The sequence below is a fragment of the Equus przewalskii genome, chromosome 15 (genome assembly GCF_037783145.1).
Source record: "Equus przewalskii isolate Varuska chromosome 15, EquPr2, whole genome shotgun sequence".
NCBI classification, from domain to species: domain Eukaryota; kingdom Metazoa; phylum Chordata; class Mammalia; order Perissodactyla; family Equidae; genus Equus; species Equus przewalskii.
The window spans coordinates 66,792,321-66,810,368 of NC_091845.1; the positions used below are offsets into that span (position 1 = coordinate 66,792,321).

Genomic DNA, 18,048 nt, shown 5'->3' on the forward strand with positions numbered 1-18,048 from the left:
CTCGCAGCTGTCTCTGAGTCCTGCGGATATTTTCTGTTCCTCATCTTACTGAACTGCTTGTGCACACTGACCACCCCCTCACTGTCACAGTGGAGACCATAATTGGTCAGTAAATCAAGAAAGTTGGTTTGAATGGGGAATCATTTAAAAAAGTATATACACACACACGCACATACACACACACGCCTTAAACATTTTATTTTAGCATAAAAACAAAAATGTGCATTCACACGCCTATCTTTAGACATAGGGATGTGGTCTTTGATAAGGTTTCTGCCAATTAGCCATCTGCATCATCTTTTTGCACCATCTGAACTTTTGGTTTAAGTTGTTTAAGGTGGAGGGAGACCTTCGACGCTCACAAGGCAGTCTGAGGATAACCCTGTATGTTTAAAATTACTTTTCCCTTCGTCTTTGGTTGTTTCCTCACCCTCATCCCCCTTGACAGCCATTTCTTTTAGCAGCTCTGTCTTATGGCGTCTTTAGTTTTTTAGGAACAGCTCTCGTTCACTACTCATATTTCAGTTTGCGTCATATTTGATTAAGCTTCCTCATTATAACAGATGGACTGGCATAAATAGGTTTGGGACTGTACCTGGCTCGTTTGTGGTAGGCTGCTGACCCAGCTGGAGCAGCAGAAGGTCCTCGGTCTCTACTGGAGGGCACCCCACTAGCCTGGAGCATCCAGCATGCGGGCGTCCGCCTGTGTGCAGAGGCGTGGAGGGCTGGGGTTAATCTGGTGCCCGGGGTGAGAGGAGGCCACTATGAGACTGGCTCCTGCCCCGCCCCCTTGGCTTCTCTCACAGCACTCTCTTGGTTTTCTCCCCACCTCTCTGGCTGCTCCTCTGCCCCCTTTGTGGATCTGTCCATCTCTGCTGGGACACTGCATATCGAGAGTCTGGTGATGCTCAATTGTAGGCCTGCTCTTCTGTACCTTCCGTCATAGAGAGGTTATCCAAGCCCCTGGCCTCAGTGAACAGTCACGCTCAGGTAGATGATGCTCAGGTTTGTATCTCCACCCCAGAGCTCTCCTCTGAGCTGCAGACCTTGTATCCAGTGGCCTACCTAACGTTTCCTCTCAGATGTCACAGAAGTCTTCTGCAGTCACCATGACCAACACCAAGAGGTGAACGTCACCACCATCCATTCAAGGACCTGCAAACCCAGAGACCTAGGAGCTGTTTTGGCCGTCTCTCTTCCTCATCTCCCAGCCATGTCTTTGGTTTTATTTTCTTCTGGGGAACAAAAAAGAAGAAGAAAGAAAAAGACTTGAAAATAGGATCTCCCAAGAAGATAAGAGAAAGCAAAATAACCCCTTCTCTGACTGATGTGGAACTGATACTGGGTTAGCTTTTTTTTAGTGTTTGTTAAACTTACTATTCTAATCCTGTTGCAAGTAGCTGTCCTGTGTCAGGAGCTGTTAGAGACAGGTCGATGCCTATCTGGTGTTGTTCAATGAAACTAACTGCCTGTGGAAGTCACCTGAGGCAGCACAGATTGGCGGACTTCAGGTCATGCAACATCATGGTGCAGTGGGAGAGCTCTGGAAGGGACGCCCTGAGCCCTGGGGAAGTAGAAGCCTCAGGTCCCCGACTTGCCTGCCTTCCCTCGCAGGCAGCCACCAGTGTGTGCCTGGGTGTGGCCAGACACTATCCATTCAGCCTCCCCTTTCTTTGCAGTAGCTAAGGACAAACATATAGGCCTTATTTTTTCATTTTAACTATTATGCCTGAAACGCTCCCAGGTGGAGCTGCAGGCGGGCCTGAGGCAGGAGGAGAGTTTAGGAGATGAGTCCTTATGGGTGGCAGTCAGTAGAGGAATTTAGGAAATGTAGGGGCGGAAGGAGAGTGAGGAAGCTAAAATTATCCTTGGGTTTATGCCTTCTTCATAGAAATATTTTCTCTTTGCACATTTAACTTTATAAATTTGGGGTGGATTCAAGAGAGGCGTGAAGAATGGTCAGGGTGGAGGTGACCTATTCCTGTCCTATCTCCCGCCTGATGCCTTTCCCCTTTAACCGTCTGCTCGTCATCTGCCTTTTCCTGGTGTTTTCTGTGTGTAAAAGGCTCTAGATGTATCCCCACCACGGTTCCGCCTCATTTCTCAATCCTTTCCTTTATTCTCTTGCTCCTTTTGGAATGTGGTTTATATTCCTCACTGGGGCCTTCTGCTGTCCTTCTCCTGCTGGTTGCTGGGGACTCCTAAAGATGGTTCCATTTTCTAGGACTGGCTCTCTGGGCTTCTCCAGTCCTGGTGCGGATGTGGCCTCCCCCTCTTCCTCCTCACGCGCCTTCTGTCAGTATCACAGAAGTCTAGAGTCGGGTGTGGTGCAAATCATGGAGGTGGTAAGCCCTCAACATGCCTTTTGCCTCTCTTACTTTTCTGAGTCCTGATGTTCTAGATGCATTTTTGGTTCACATTTGGAAATGAAAAGAAGTTACACCAGCATTTAAGAGTGTTGCAGAAAAAAATATGCAGGCCTGTGGCCTAGGCTGAGAAATTAAAGTCATATGTGAAAACTAAAGACCGTTGATGAGCTGGAGTGACCGCAGATGGAAGGATCAGCTTACGGACATGAAGATCTGTCATGCTTGGTAGCAAGTTGGGAGGTGATTAGTGTTATTAATAATAGTAACGTTGACAGTAATGGTTTTAGCAGCTCCCGTATACAGAGCTACGGGGCCCAGGCTCACTTCTGGTGCTTTGTATGCATTATCTCACCTAATCCTCATGTGAGCGCAATGACATAGACATTACTTTTATCTGAATAAACGAAATCGAGGCCCACGAGGTCTCATAACTTGCCCAAAGTCATACAGCTAGTGAGGGGTGGCGCTGAGATTTGAACCCAAGTGATTGGGCTCCAGAGCGGGAACCTTGGCCGGCACGCCACCCAGCTCTCTGTCTTAGCCAGATTTCATACATCTCCAGCTTTCTGCCTTCTAGTTCAATTCCAGGTTTCTGTTCTCTGTTTACCTGCCAGGATCGGCGTCTTTAGAACGAAGAAAAACGGCACTGCAATTATAACAAAGTAATAATAATACTCACTTCTCACCAATCTCTGGCAAGTCCGAATATCGGGAAGCACCCCCATCCCACCTGCAAAGGAGCCACGCAAGGAAGCGCAGGCAGGGGGACAGCTCTGCCACCCGAAACGTCAAGCCCACACGGATGCGTTCATGAAGGGCGCGGGGGAGAATTTGCGTTTCTGGAATGTACCATAAATCATCTGGAAAATCCAGTTCAGAGCACTCTCAGGGACTCAACACAACAGACTGGAGCGTCCACTGTCTCTTGATATCTCTGATATAAATAATCTCAGCCGGGATGCCAGCCAGCCGGTGGCCTCCGGCGCTTATTTCCAGTTTCGCCGGAGCAGTGATTGGCAGCCGAGGTTCTCAGCTGGAGGTTCCGCGTGGGGAGAGAGTGTGACTCGGGAGGGCGCGTGGGCCTGGCGCCAGAGCAGGCACAGAAAGGGGTCGAGAGCTCGTGTGCTCCAGAGAGGGGAACCCTGGAGAAGCCGGCGTGATTGTGTTACTAGAGACTCTCGAAGGGCAAGTATTTAAGGGTTTCAGGGACCAAAATAGCAAGCCTGAAGACAGTGTGAAGTTTTGTTTTTTCCCTCCAATTTGGAATAGTGACAGCTCGGAGAAAGAAGAGATTTAATATGCTTGTAGGAAGATTACTCATTTGATCCCATATTGGAAATATTTTTGCAGCTTTTCTCCATTCCTCAGCTCTACAGATTTATTTTGGGAAAGAAAGTGACCTTACTCATGGCTGTAGCTGAAGGATGCTTAGTAAGGAATTAAACTAGCTCCTTAACACGAATAGAAAAGGAGTCATGCTTTTTTGGACTGAAATAAAATGTGTCTGTTTACAGCAAAAGGTTCTAGAACAGACTTGTCTAATAGAAATACAATGGGAGCTGTGGATATAATTTTAAATTTTCTAGTAACCACATTTAAAAAATTAAAGTAGATATATTAATTTTAATGATATGTTTTATTTAACCCAATATATCCAAGCTATTATCATTTCAACATGTAATCAATGAAAAATTCTTATTGAGATATTTCACATTCTTTGTCGTATGAGATCTTTGAAATCCTGTGTGTGTTTTACACTTTTAGGACATCTCAGTTCGCACTAGCCACATTTCAAGTGCTCGATAGCCATATGTGGCATGTGGCTCTTGGGGTGAAAGGGGGAAAGAAATGAGGGAAGGAGGGAGGGAGGAAAAGGAAGGGAAGACAGAGAGGGAGACAGAAATGTTAGAGAAAACCTAAAGATGCCTTATACACACATAGATCCTATCACATCCTCCTTGGCAATCTCAAAGGCCAACCTTCCTGGTGGTCCAGTCAGTAAATGATCACTAACAAGTGCGGAAAGTCCTTCCTTTTGCCTGGTTAAAATCTGTCTTTCCTTTCTTGTGCCAACTGTCATGGATAGATTGCATTTTTCTGGGTGTAAATACAAATTACTTTTTTTACCACATTTTTTCTCTGTTTTATTATTCTGAAGAACATCCCTTGGCCATTTGTTCTCGCCTAATTATTTATTCTACTTGATCTCATTCTCCAGCTTTTCTCCTCTTCCACTGGACTACATGAGAAGGTAGCTGAGAGGGATGTACATGTGTAACAGACCCCAACACTGTTAGGGACCCCTTTTTTATAGTGGGAACCAAAATGCCTCTTAAAATCAGCCTCCCGAGGCATCCTAGACTTTTCCATGGGCAAAAAATAAACCGGAGCGTGCTGATGACAATTTTGCATGCAAATTGGTTGGTTAGCGGAGCCCAGAGCTGCTAGACTCGTGTGTACGATTTTCTATTTCCATGCACCAATTTGGGAGTTTGTGCATGAACGCAGTAATTGTTCATGCAAAGCTGAAAATGCAGGTGTGGAAGCCTTTTTTAGAGCATGAGAACTGTCTGGCCCCGTTCTCATTTGACTGAGTTTTGTTGAATCTTTGGTGATGTCATACATAGCAGAATATTATTTATTAAGATGCATTTCCAAGATGTGGGACTTTTTGTAAATCTTATGAATGGCTTATGTGACTGTGCCACTGAATTTATGGTGTCTCTCCACTACAGCGAGGAAAAGGAGAATCCACTGATGTGAATCTGCTGGTGTGTCTGGGGTAGTGCCTTTGAACCAGTGAGTGGGTTCCTTTGTGGGTAGAAGTTGTCCTAAGCCCCCAGACAGTGGAATTTATTCTATCATAAGCTCTTGGAACTAGTCTTTCACATGGTGATTTTTTATCCTTTCCAACAGTTTCCATAGTGTATTATTTTATATTATTATATTCAAAAAATTTTTTTTAAATTCTCCTAAATAAAGATTTTATTGATCTACCAATGTTAAACTCTGTTATAGAATTCAGACCCTTATGATAATAACTCAGGATAAAAATAAATAGTAATATTCTCTTGTGTCCTGTGTGAATGCCAAATGTGCCCTTGCCCTTAGGGCACCATACTTTCTGGGAAATTCCTTTTTTTATCTTATGGGTTAAGATTTTCAGTCACTTCTTTGTCCTCTCATTCTTTTTCTTTGGCCATCTCTGCAAGTGAAATGTTTACATTCTTCCTTTGTTTTCATTGTCAAAATCAAAAACCTTTGATTTTTGCAATAGCAGATTTTCACATTTGTGACTTATTATGACTCTTAGCAGCTTCTTTTTTCTTCTTGTTGCTCTCGTATCTCCTGCTCACACCAGAGGGGACAGAGAAAGGAAAGATGGTGAAATGGAGGTGAGAAGTACTTTCTCCTTGTGGGAGCTGAGGCGAAAAGTTGAGTGGAAGGTGCGGCCGATGCTGTTGGTTAAAGGAACGTGGTAGTGATGCGTGGTAGTGATGGTTGCACAACAGTGTGGATGTACTTAATGCTGTTAAATCGTGCACTTGAAAATGGTTAAAATGGTAAATTTTATGTTATGCATATTTTACCACAATTAAAAAAAAACAAAACATAAAGGTTTTTTGGTTCCCTCTGAGTTTTACACTGGCTGATGGTTTTCTAGGACCCGTCATGGTTTTCTCATCTTGATCCCATGGCTAATCTACTTTGGGGCCCAGGGTGTGTGGGCACCTCAGAGTTACCCAAGAGATGCTCAGGTTTGCATTGGACTTTCTTTAATGGAAGAAGTGTGGTCATGCCGTGGGTCATGTATTGGCAGAGAATTTATTTATTTAAAATGGTTAAGATGGTGCCTTCTCCAGGCACCAGGGTCGGCCAGCTTGTTGATGAATAAACCTGGCATAGGCTCTGGCCTGGTAGAACTTATTTGGTGGGAAAGACAGGGAAAAAAAGTAAATGAATAATTTATATACTTGAGAGTTGTGATAGATGCTATGAAACAAAGGACTGGGAAGCAGTGGTATAGAGCAGCGCTGCCTGGTGGAAACATCCTGTGAGCCACGTGTGTAAGTTTAGATTTTCTAGTAGCCTCATTTAAAACAGTAAAAAGAAACAGGTGAAATTAATTTTAATAATATATTTTATTTAATCCTAAGATTTCCAAAATATTGTCATTTCAGTGTGTTATCAATATAAAAAACCCTCTGACTTAGATATTTTACGTTCTTTTTTTTCATGCTGAGTCTTTGAAATCTGGTACATATTTTACACTTACGGCACATTCAGTTCTGACTAGCCACCTTTGGAGTGCTGAATAGCCACATGTGGCTAGTGGCTAGTCTTGGATGGCACAGGGAGAGAGCTGTGTGTGTGTGAGAGAGAGTGATAGACAGACAGACACAGAGAAGGAGGGAGGGATGGAGAGAAAAGAGAGAGAGACAGAGAGAGGGAGACAGAGACAGAGAGACAGAGAGAGATATGGACAGTGGATGGCTCATAATTAGGTGGTGTGGATAAAGACAGCCTGCCTCCATCTCCTTTTTTCCCCCTCTTTTTGTCTCTCTGTTTCTCTTCCTTGATGTTTTTAGATCGTGAAATTTAGAGGATGATCCGGGCCCTGACTTTGGCTGTCGAGAAACTAAATAGTGTTATTCCACTGTAATTGTCCTCTTGTATGGTTCTATCTTTATCTCTGTTTTTGTTACTTTGAAATGAATCAATGCAGGCAAGTAATTAAGAAAACAGTTGATGATCTTTACTGCACCCCGCCTCCCCCGTTCCTAATCCCCTGATTTCACAAAGTTAACTGCCTAGTCTGTCTCCTTCCACACCTCTTCCGTGCGCCTGTGGGCCTGGACACATTTAGAGGGATTTTGTTTGTTTTTTTAAAAAAAATGGGCACATATAATGTATGTATCACTCTGCATCATGCTTTTCTCAGTCTCTAATGGATATGCCTCCAGGTCAGAGCTGTGAATCCAACTCATTTTTAAAATTGCTACTTAATAGTCTACAATATGAAAAGTCCGTAGTGTGTTGGCCATTCCACTGTCGATGGATTTCATCGCATGGATGTGGGGAATTAAAATGGCACTTGGCTGTTTCAGACTTGAAAAATGGACCATGTTCCTTCTTGTTCTGAAAGAGCTGGTCGCCTGCCTGCCTCTAGTGGGGCTGTTCCAGATGGTGGATGGGTGAGGGGACATGGTCTCCAGGTCACAATGTGTTCGCAGGCTCCGTACGTGTTACCTGTTTGAGGTGCTCTTTTAGCGGGATTCTCTGCTTTCAACACACCTAAAATGAGAAGGTATCAGAACAATCAGACTCTTAGTTGAAATGGAGACTCCCCCAAAAGCTCCTTGTAAAGAGGCGTTATTGTTCTGCTATGCCTTCTCTAAGAACTTGGCCACATGGCATTATATTTTCAGTACTGATTACTTTTATAAACGTCTTGAGACTTTATTATAGAAATTCATACAGAGTCCCATTTGCATTCTAAACAGTTTTATTTCCATATTGTTTGTACATATTCATTAGTGGCTGGTCTTTGATGCAGTCTGTTTATTGTACTCTCAAAATCAAAAGAAAACCAGGACTATCAGCTATCATGCTATCACGCTCAATTAGGAAAATGGCATAAAATATTGATAACTAGCTTCCCTTCTGACTCATGCTCAGCTCTTCTTGGATTTGGCGTGGATGAGTCTGGATAGAAATTCTGAAGACTTGGTGATCCTTTGCATCTTCCCTTCTCTATAAAAAGTACTTTTAAGGGTGTGAAATATTTTATTAATACTCTGAGTTCAGTTTCCAGCTAGTTGTTTTTAATATTTGAGTACCCCACTGTGAAATCTAGCAGCATGGGGCCTGGAGTTTCTTGAAAAGCTTTCTCGATGAATCTTGGCCTGTCTCCTCCAACAACACGGACTGGTGAGATGAGCAATAATGCCATCTTTTGGGTTTGATCAATGGGTACAATCTTGGGGAATTATTCAGGCACTCTCCTTACAAACACCTAGACGCTGAATTTTTTTACAGTACCATATTGTGTGTGTGTGTAATTCTGTGACTGTGTGTGACCCTTTGAAATGACAAGCAAACCAATGAGAACTTGACTTCCCCTCCCCGTCCCCTTCACACACACACACACACACACACACACACACACACACACCGCATTGTTGTGGTTGTCTGATGCTTAGCCATCGTTTGTGGTCTGGAGGCCTGCATCTTAAGAACTCATTCAATGAGGCATCTGTTGCATTTACAGTTACCCACTGAGTGACCTGTAGGTCCTAGGTTTATATAAGTTTGAAGAAGTGCTTTTAGTCTTACTGAGATTTCCCCTTGAGTTTATCTGTGGTTTGGTTAAGGTGTTAAGAATCGTGTTTTATGAATTCGGATTGGTGGTTCCCAGGGGCCACGGGGAGAAGGGAAGGGGGAATGACTGCTTAGTGGCTATGGGGTTTCCTTTTGGCTTGATGAAGATGTTTTAGAACTTGATAGAGATGAGGATTGCACAACATTATAAATGTGCTAAATGCTGCTGAATTGTTCACTTTAAAATAGTTGATTTTATGTTATGTAAATTTTACTTCAATTAAACAAAGAAAAAAGAATAAATAGTGTTTTAATGGTGTGGTCTCCTGAACCTGGATATGGTTTTCTTTTTTGTAAGTTTCAGAAACATGAATTTATTTGATGAAAAGATGACAGAAATCTGAATTTGAAAAGCCCTAAAATGAATGCTTGAAAGCTTTTCCCCCCAGACTTAGAAATGACACAGAAGACGTGGGCCACAAACATTATTTTAAAAATGGAATTCCTATTCCTTACCTATACAATGAAAAACGCCACATTGAAAAATGATTGATTTTAGTGTTTTGGTAAATTGGATCTACTGCAAAGCCCAGGCAGATTTATGTTATAGAAACAGTGGCCTTTAGGGAACTTTAAAAAGAAAAAAAGATTTTGTTGAACAGTGTCATTATCAGCTTCACCTGTGAGGGAAATTACCCGAGGGAGATGGTGTCTCTCTCTCGTGTGGTGCTCCTTGGTATTGACAGATCCATTAGCGGATGTAATTAGAAAAGCAAAGTCAGACTTTGAATAATTAGGTTAAAGTCACAAATGATTGCTGGGCAAAATAACAGAAGTTCATTCGGCGGCCACTGCCTGCTGTAGAGAGCTGGGTGACATGTGCCGTACACGGGGGTTTCTTTCTTGTGTTGGATGCTGGTGCTTTCCCAATAATAAAGTTTGAAGTAGCAAAGACATCTCCTTGGCTCTTTCGCACATGTGTGAAGGGCTTTGTTTCTAGGGAATAAATGGGGCTGCAGAATGTTTTTGCTAAACAAAACATAGTCATAGCAAAAACAAAATCTACTTTATCCCATGAGTGTTAAGAAATGTGTGGTTTCGCGGATTGTGTTTTTTCCCCTTGCTTTCATTCCTTTCTTTCTTTTCCTTTTCTTTTTCCCTCCTGGAATAATGGCTTATTTATTTATATGGAGTTACTTTCTGAAAGAAAAACAAAACACTTATTTCAAAAGATCTCTGGACTCTTATGCCACCCAAAATACCTTTCCAGCAATACCTTCTATATTTTGATTTTTAGAAAGTCTGTTAGTGGTAATTAAGTGAGGAAAAAAAATAAGATTTCCAAGGGATTCAAAATATAATTATGTGGTTCTAAACTCTTTGTTCATCTTTACGTCAGTATAGAAAAGGGAGGAATTAGGAAATCGAGGCCTGTGTGAAATATCTACAAGTGTATCCTCGAAGACTTTGATGTAAATTGTGATGATATGGAAATGAGTGGAATCACAAGCTCTCCAATACGTGACTGTTGCTCACGCTGACCCTTCAAAGTGCTAAGATCAGTGTTAGGAAGGATGTGGGCCATCCATCCGTCTACATGGATCACAAGCCCCATGCAGACTCTGTAACCTACCAAGTATTGGCTTTGGGTTACATGGGGTTTAAAATAAAATTGAAATTGCTTGCTGAATTTAAAGATTAGGTGAGTTTCTATGAGGATCAAGATTTCTGACTTCTTGAAGCTAAGAATTAGAAGTTCTGGCACCATGGGGCCCATGTGCCCATTGCTAATAACCAAGCTAGAAGAACGAGATGTCACCCCCTTGGCAAGTTGGGGCCTTCGTGTTCATTGTTCTTTCCCTGACTGTGTCTCTTGTTGACTTTATCCATCCAGCCCCTGAGGGCCCTGGTTTCTGACCTTGGGATCTGCACCAGACCTTCTGCTGGGTCATGAGATGAGAACCAGCTGCTGCCCAAGCTGGTGGGAGAAGCCAGCTGGAGAACAGGGCTTTGCACAGCAGTAGGACAAAGTTCCCACGTAGGATGGAGACACGGCTCCCTGAGTGGGAGCCAGGGGGTGTCCAGCCTGGACCTTGGGCTTGCAGACTGATCACTGTGGGTAAAGATTTGGCAACATGACAGATTGGAAAGTGGAGAGAAAAGTGTGATTTTTAAATGGACATTGGGCCCTAATGCTGGCATTTCCTCAGACTGGAGGGTAACATTGTCCAAGACACGCTCATCAGTGTCCCTCATCTTCAGGATATGAAAACTTTTAGTAATTAACAGTTTTAACTTACGATGGCGTAGGTGGTTCAGCCCTGGAGTAGAGTCCTAGTAAAAATCCAGGAAGCCTGCGTAACTTCAGATCACTCATACCATTTTCCTTGTAGCTCCTGTCATTGCCACAGATATTTCCTAAAATGCCCCTGTTCTCTCCCACCACCGTGCAGGCTGATCTTCCCTAGAACTCCCCTGGAAGGCTCCCACAGCCCCGGGGGACAGTCGGACCAGGCACAATCCCTTCTAGGCTGGGACCCTCGGACCACAGTGGTGTTTATCCTGCCTTCCCAGCAACAGGTTATGCTCCTGTCTTTCTTTCCATCTCTCCACCCATCAGCACATGTGGTTGTTCCCTGTTCCCATTTTGCCTCTGGTTTGGGGAAACTCTTTCAGTTTATGTCAAAAACATTTATTATATTATCCAATGTCACTTTTTTAGTTAGAAATTGGTACCGTAATCTCCAAAATGAAACCATTAAATTGTTGCGTTTTAAAGTTGAAAGTTCCTTTAAGAATTGCCTATCCAGGGTCTTCATTTTATAAACGAGGGACCCAAGAGATGGGGTGGGAGTTATATGACTTGCCCAAGGTTACATAATTTGTAAACGAAATCAGGCAAATATTGCAAAACAAAAATAGTGGAGAGGTTGCTCTGATGGGTGGGGTGAGAAATAGACCAAGAGGCTACGATCGGTATGTCCAGCCAAACAACTAAGTCATTCCTTCGCTTATTTTTCTAGTAATAATATTGGGGGATTGGTCAGTTTACAAGAACTAGAGCTTTTGTTTAAGGTTAAGGTTCAAATAGAAACATGAAATTAAGGTCTTTAATCATATTTACACCAAGAGCCTTTTTTTTTTAATTGTGATATGATTGTTGAGATTCATTTTTGTTTGTTTTTTAATCCTGAAGCTAAACTTACTTTGACAGCATGCGTACCAAAAATTAAAGCCATAAAATTGCTGAGTTTTGACAGGAGATATATCTTTAGATTTTAAGATAAAAATTTAAAAGCTATTATGTTTTATTCAGGAAGCATTTAACAGTAAAGTAATTGATTGACTAATATTTTTAGTACACTGATTTGAGAGCCTGGATATTAAGAGGTGTGGGTGGGAATGAGAAGCGATTTAAGGGCCCAGCACCATGATGTCCTCACCACCCGCGGCTGACCGCTCTCCCTGGCCCACTCCCCATCCACCACTGCCAGCACACTGCCTATGACAATTCTGAGCTTTATGGATTACACACACATTATCCCATTTGGTTCTCACAACCACCCTATGATAGAAAACAGGCTGATGTTGTTATCTCCATTTTATACGAGAAGACTGTGTCCATGTGCCCAGGATTAACGCTAGTGAGAAATGCAGCTGATGCTAGAATCCCGAGTCTTCTAACCACATCAACTACTTTTATTTTATTTTATTATTTTTTAAGATTGGCACCTGAGCTAACAACTGTTGCCAATCTTTTTTTTCCCCTGCTTTTTCTCCCCAAATTCCCTCAGTACATAGTTGTATATTTTAGTTGTGGGTCCTTCTAGTTGTGGCATGTGGATGCCGCCTCAGCGTGGCCTGATGAGTGGTGCTAGATCCCTGCCCCAGATTCGAACTGGCAAAACCCCGGGCCGCTGAAGCAGAGCACGCGAACTTAACCACTCGGCCATGGGGCTGGCCCCTAGTTTCATGTTTTTATTACAGCATGATGCATAAAAGGAAACAAGTATATAAATTATCAAAATCTTGGTGAAGGTTTATTTTATTATAGCAGTAAGAGTTTGAAATACTTGAAACATTCACAAAATATTGAACTGTTGAGACTGGCTGAGTTTGAGGTCTCATATTTGATGACTCACAGATGCTCTTTATTTGCAGTATTGTCAAAGAAAAGGGGATCTTAGTGCTGCATAGTGTTTTTAGGTTTGATGCATATCATGAAATTACCCTCCAGAAAGGCCAAAAAAGTCCATTCAGTTTTTCAAATAAAACAACCAGTGTCTATGCCACACGCACTTGTGCCCTCTGGGTTCAGTCGCTTCCTAATCTCTTGACAGCAGAGGAAACCCAACCCTGTTTCCTTTGGGACAATATACATACAGACCCACTCCTGTCTTGTCTTTTTTTTTTGAGGAAGATTAGCCCTGAGTTAACATCTACTGCCAATCCTCTTCTTTTTGCTGAGAAAGCCTGGCTCTGAGCTAACATCCATGTCCATCTTCCTCTACTTTATATGTGGGACGCCTACCACAGCGTGGCTTGCCAAGCAGTGCCATGTCTGCACCCGGGATCCCAACTGGCGAACCTCGGGCTGCCAGAGCAGAACGTGCGCACTTAACCGCTGCGCCACCGGGCTGGCCCCCACTCCTGTCTTTTGCAGGGCCTGGGACCAGAGTGCAAGAAGAGATATTGGGCCTGAGCCAATACTAGGGTGAGGCGAGCGAGGCAACATTCGTTAAAAAGACGCGATCAGCAACAGTGGCATGCAGAGCCGTGCTGGAGCCTCAGGCCAAAGGAAAAATCAATAACACTGATCCTGTCCTTATTAAAATTTTTGATATTTTGTTTGTTATGGATTTTTTGCATTAATTTTCACTTTTTAACATATTGCATTAAATATTTATGTTGATTGCTGAGTTTTTGGTGCCCCTTAAATTTTGCACCTATGGCAGTGTCTCCTCACTCGCCTTGCCCTAGTCTCTGTCCCAGCTTGGGCCTGGGGGTGGGCATACAGCGGGGACCATCAGGACCACCCTAGCTACAGACTGGGGAAGAAGCCTGCGCAGGCTGGGGCTGTCAGGCCAGAGAATTCCCGGGTCTAGGCCGTGTGAAGTTGGGGTGCAGGGCACAGGTGGGTGCATGCCCTTAGACCCAGGTTTCCTGGCCCATGAAGAGGAGAGTGTTGGAGGAGGGCCCAAGTGGAACTTTCTGGAGAGTACTTCTCAGCCTCAGAATCTCCTGGAGGGCTTGTGAAGGTGTAGGTGGCTCAGACTCTGATTCAGTAGATCTGGGGTGGGGCCCAGAGTCTTCATTGCTAACCAGTTCCTGGGTGCTGCTGCTGCTGGGCCACGGTGCACATGGGGAGGCTCCCTGCTCTGAAGCTCGGGGTCCAGGGTAGGGGCCCGCTTGCCTGGGTCTAAGGAGCTGCTTGTGAGCCCTTGACGTGTTTCTGTGTGTGGGAATGCAAAGGGGCTCAGCGTCTTTACCAGACTTAGTTTTAGACTTTTTTATCTAGCAGCATATCCACAGTGTACCCTTTAAGAGAAAGATTGCGTGCATCTCGGCTTCCCTGGTCAGTCGTCTGTTTGTCACTGTTGTGAATGGAGATTTCTCTAGGTTGCTGGACACTTGGTCTAGGGAGTCATTGCTATAGGTTTTTTTTCCCCTGTAAATCTCCTGCATGGTGTATGGAAATGAGAGCTACAGTATCTGATGTTAAATAATATTCCTAAGTACCCCTAGATTTTGTTTTTGTGTTTTAAAAGAACACATTATTGGGGCCAGCCCTGTGGCATGGTTGTTAAGTTTGTGTGCTCTGCTTTGGCTTTGTGGGTTTGGATCCCAGGACCTTCACCACTCATCAAGCCATGCTGTGGTGGTGTCTCACATACAAAATAAAGGAAGGTGGGCACAGATGTTAGTTCAGGGCAAATCTTCCTCAAGCAAAAAAAAAAAAAGAGGAAGATTGGTAACAGATATTATCTCAGGGTGAATCTTCCTCAACAACAAAAAAATAAAAAAGAATTTAAAAAACCACATTGTTTTAAAAAATACATAAAAACTTGTAAATAATATTGTTTTTACATATAAAGAAGACAATTAAAATGTCTCATAAACCCTCTCCCCAAATGGTCCCTGTTGATGTTGTGCTAGAAGTACGTAATAAAGTAAAAACCACCTTCCCATCCTCCCCTCTCTACTACAGTCTCTCTTTCCAATATTGATGTTTTTTGTGATTCCTTCCAGAAAAAAATTATTCTTGTCTATCCTTTTTTTCAATACAAGAGCATCATATGATAGACACTGTTAGACACCTTACGTCTTAACTTAGTAATGTATCTTGGACATGTTTCCATCAGCACATGACAGATTTACCTTAATCTCCTTAAACGTTCATAGGATTCATCATTGTTTAACTGGCACACCAGTGAAGAACTCTTTGGTTCCAGGTTGTTGCTGTATGAACAACCCAGTAGTGAATGTCTTTCTTTGTCCATACATCTTGAAAAACTTTTATGAACCCAGCCATAGGCGTAATACCAGCAGCGGAGTTGCTGGACAAAGGGCGCAGACACTTTTCAGTTTGGAGGCAGTCACCACATTGCCCTCCAGAAAGGTCACCCCATCAACTGTGATGAGCGTTGTCTGTTTCCCCAATCTTCTTGCCCGTGATTGATATCATAGAAGTAAAAAGAAAAAATAATTGTACTATTCCAATAGCAGTACATTATAAAGTAACTAGGAATAAACTTAGTAAGTGTGCAGTATTTACGTGAAGAAAACTTTAATATGCATCTGAAGGACTGAAAAGACTTGAATAAACGAAAGTTGTGCTGTGTTCTTGTGTGGGAACTTGTAGCATGATGAAAATATCCATTCTCCCTCAGTAAAGCTATAAATTTGAACATGATCCAATAAAAATATTAACACCATTTTTTTGTGGAGGGGGAATTTGATGAGCTGATTTTAAAGATCCTTTGGAAAAACAAATAAGTAAGAATAGACAGGAAGATTCAGAAAATAAACAGGAAGCTAGGAAGATTCAGGAAATAGCCAGAGCAGATATTAAAATATAATATGAAACTAACATTGCTAAAATGTATTAATGGATTACAGTCATAAACTTAAATATATTCAGGAATATAATATATGATAAAGGTGGTAACTCAAATCAATGAGGAAAATGGATAAAAAATGGGAAAATGTTTAATTCATGTTGCATAAATTCCAAATGCATCAAAGATTTACATGTAAAAAATGAAATATGCACTACAAGAAATCACAGGAGAATTGTTTTATAATCCCAGATCTCTCTGCTGTGACATAAAACTCAGAAGCTGTTGAAGACAAGATTGATAAATTCACCTTTACAAAAAAAATTCTCCATAGCGAAAGGCACCTTTCACCAAGTCAAAAGACAATAAATTGTGGGAAGATATTTGCCACCGGCATCACAAATAAGAACCAATAAGAAAAAAGGACCAATAACCCAAAAGAAAACTAGGCAGCGACTATGAACAGTTAACAGAAAAGGCAACACTGATAGCATTTAAACATAAAATGTTTAATAAGAAAAAATTAAAATTACATAATAAGAGAAATACAAATTACCACCTCACAGGGGTCATTTTTTCACTATGAGATTAGCCGGGGCGTGAGAAGGGAAATGCCTTTGTACAGCGCTGATGGGAGGTAAAGCTGTATCTACTTTATGGAGGAATCTGGCAATATCTGAAAAAACTACAATGCATTTATCTTTAGCCCAGCAATTCCACACCTAGGAATTTATTCTTTTAGAGGTACTATATATACATGCACCCATGTGAAATCATGTAGGAGCAATGTTTTTCACTGCAGCATTACTTATAAAAGCAAAAGTTTGAATAATCTGTGGTCCATCACACAATGGAAACTGCATCTGTAAAAAGAGTGAGGAAGAGCCCTGTGTACTGCCATTGAAGGTCTCTAAGACAAGTACACTGTTAGTTGATAAAAAGCCAGGTGCGTGATGTTATGCTACCATTTGAGTAAAAGGGGAGCGAGATCTATAGAGTTATTTAATTGTGCATGAATTCAGCGATTGTTGACATGTATACAAAAAATGAATAATATTGATTGCGTCAAGGGAAAAGCCTGGGAGGCAGGGACAGACCTGGGACGTAGGCCTTTGGCTCTGTATACGCTTGTACCTTTCGAATTTCGAATCTTGTCTGCCTTTCTTAAAAAAATTTTTTTTTAAAGGTTGGCACCTGAGCTAACATCTATTGCCAATCTTTTTTTTCTTCTTCTTCTCCCCAAGGCCCCCCAGTACGTAGCTGTATATTCTAGTTGTAGGTCCTTCTGGTTGTGCAGTGTGGGACACTGCCTCAGTGTGGCTTGATCAACTTAGCGGAGCCGTGCTAGGACCATGCCCAGGATCCAAACCAGTGAAACCTGGGGCCGCCGAATGCAGTGTGGGAACTTAACCACTCGGCCATGGGGCTGGCCCCTAAAATTTTTTAAATGCAAATTTTAAAATAATTCAGTAGGTAAAGAATATTTATTTGTTTTGATATGCATAGTTCTAATGTTGAGTTAATTTGAGTGTCTTTTCAAATATTATGTTTTTAGGCAATTGACTGTTCATATACTTTGTCCATTTTTCTTTTTTTTTTTGGAGTGGTTTCTTTACAAATCAAGGAAATGACCCCTTTGTCTTAAGTGTCACAGAAATTTTGTTCTGGTTTATCTTTTGGTTGTTGGTGCTGCTTTTTGCCACCTGGCGATTTTATATTTGCCCACAGTCCTTGTCTCCCCCTCCAGCCCCCCCACCCCTGCTTCTTCTGCTGCTTTTCTTTCTTTTTAATTTTTTTTGAGGGGGGTGGAAATGACTTTTTCAATGTGATCTCTGAGCAGATTGACTCAGTATTTAAAATATCCAATTATCAGTGCCTTTGGATGAGTTGCAAAATATCTGGGTGCTTGTAAGTTCTCTTTGAGGACAGTAGTTAAGACGGAACGAACTCATTTTTAGTGAGAGGTGACCTAGAGATTTGTCTCAAGGGCAAGGGGAGAGGGACTCAGATGGGTAGGGCAGGCAGTGTCTGTGGGTCTCTGATGAGCTCTCCTCTCCCCACCCCCAGCGGAGCTCCCGCGCTCCTCGGCGGTGAGGCTGGCCTCCCTGCGCGACCTGCCCGCCCAGCTCCTGGAGCTGTACCAGCAGGGCTTTTCGCTGGTGGCTCTGCATCCTTTTGTGCAGCCGATCCATGAACAGGAGAAGACACCCCTCGAGCACATCTTCAGGGCCATTCTGATCAAGAAAACCGACAGGTAAGGCCTTTGCGGGTAGATGGTTAGGATCGCGAGGTGGCTAACC

At 42.6% G+C, this 18,048-nt stretch overlaps 1 protein-coding gene across 6 annotated transcripts in view; it reads left to right on the forward strand.

Annotated features, from left to right (window-relative positions):
- RFTN1 (raftlin, lipid raft linker 1) overlaps nt 1-18,048 on the forward strand; it is a 198,161-nt gene that overhangs the window by 68,956 nt on the left and 111,157 nt on the right. For all 6 annotated transcript variants that reach the window (XM_070575980.1, XM_070575981.1, XM_070575984.1 and 3 more), the window contains exon 3: nt 17,816-18,002. In XM_070575980.1, the coding sequence (XP_070432081.1) occupies nt 17,816-18,002 (187 nt within the window). The remainder of the gene's footprint in view (nt 1-17,815; nt 18,003-18,048) is intronic.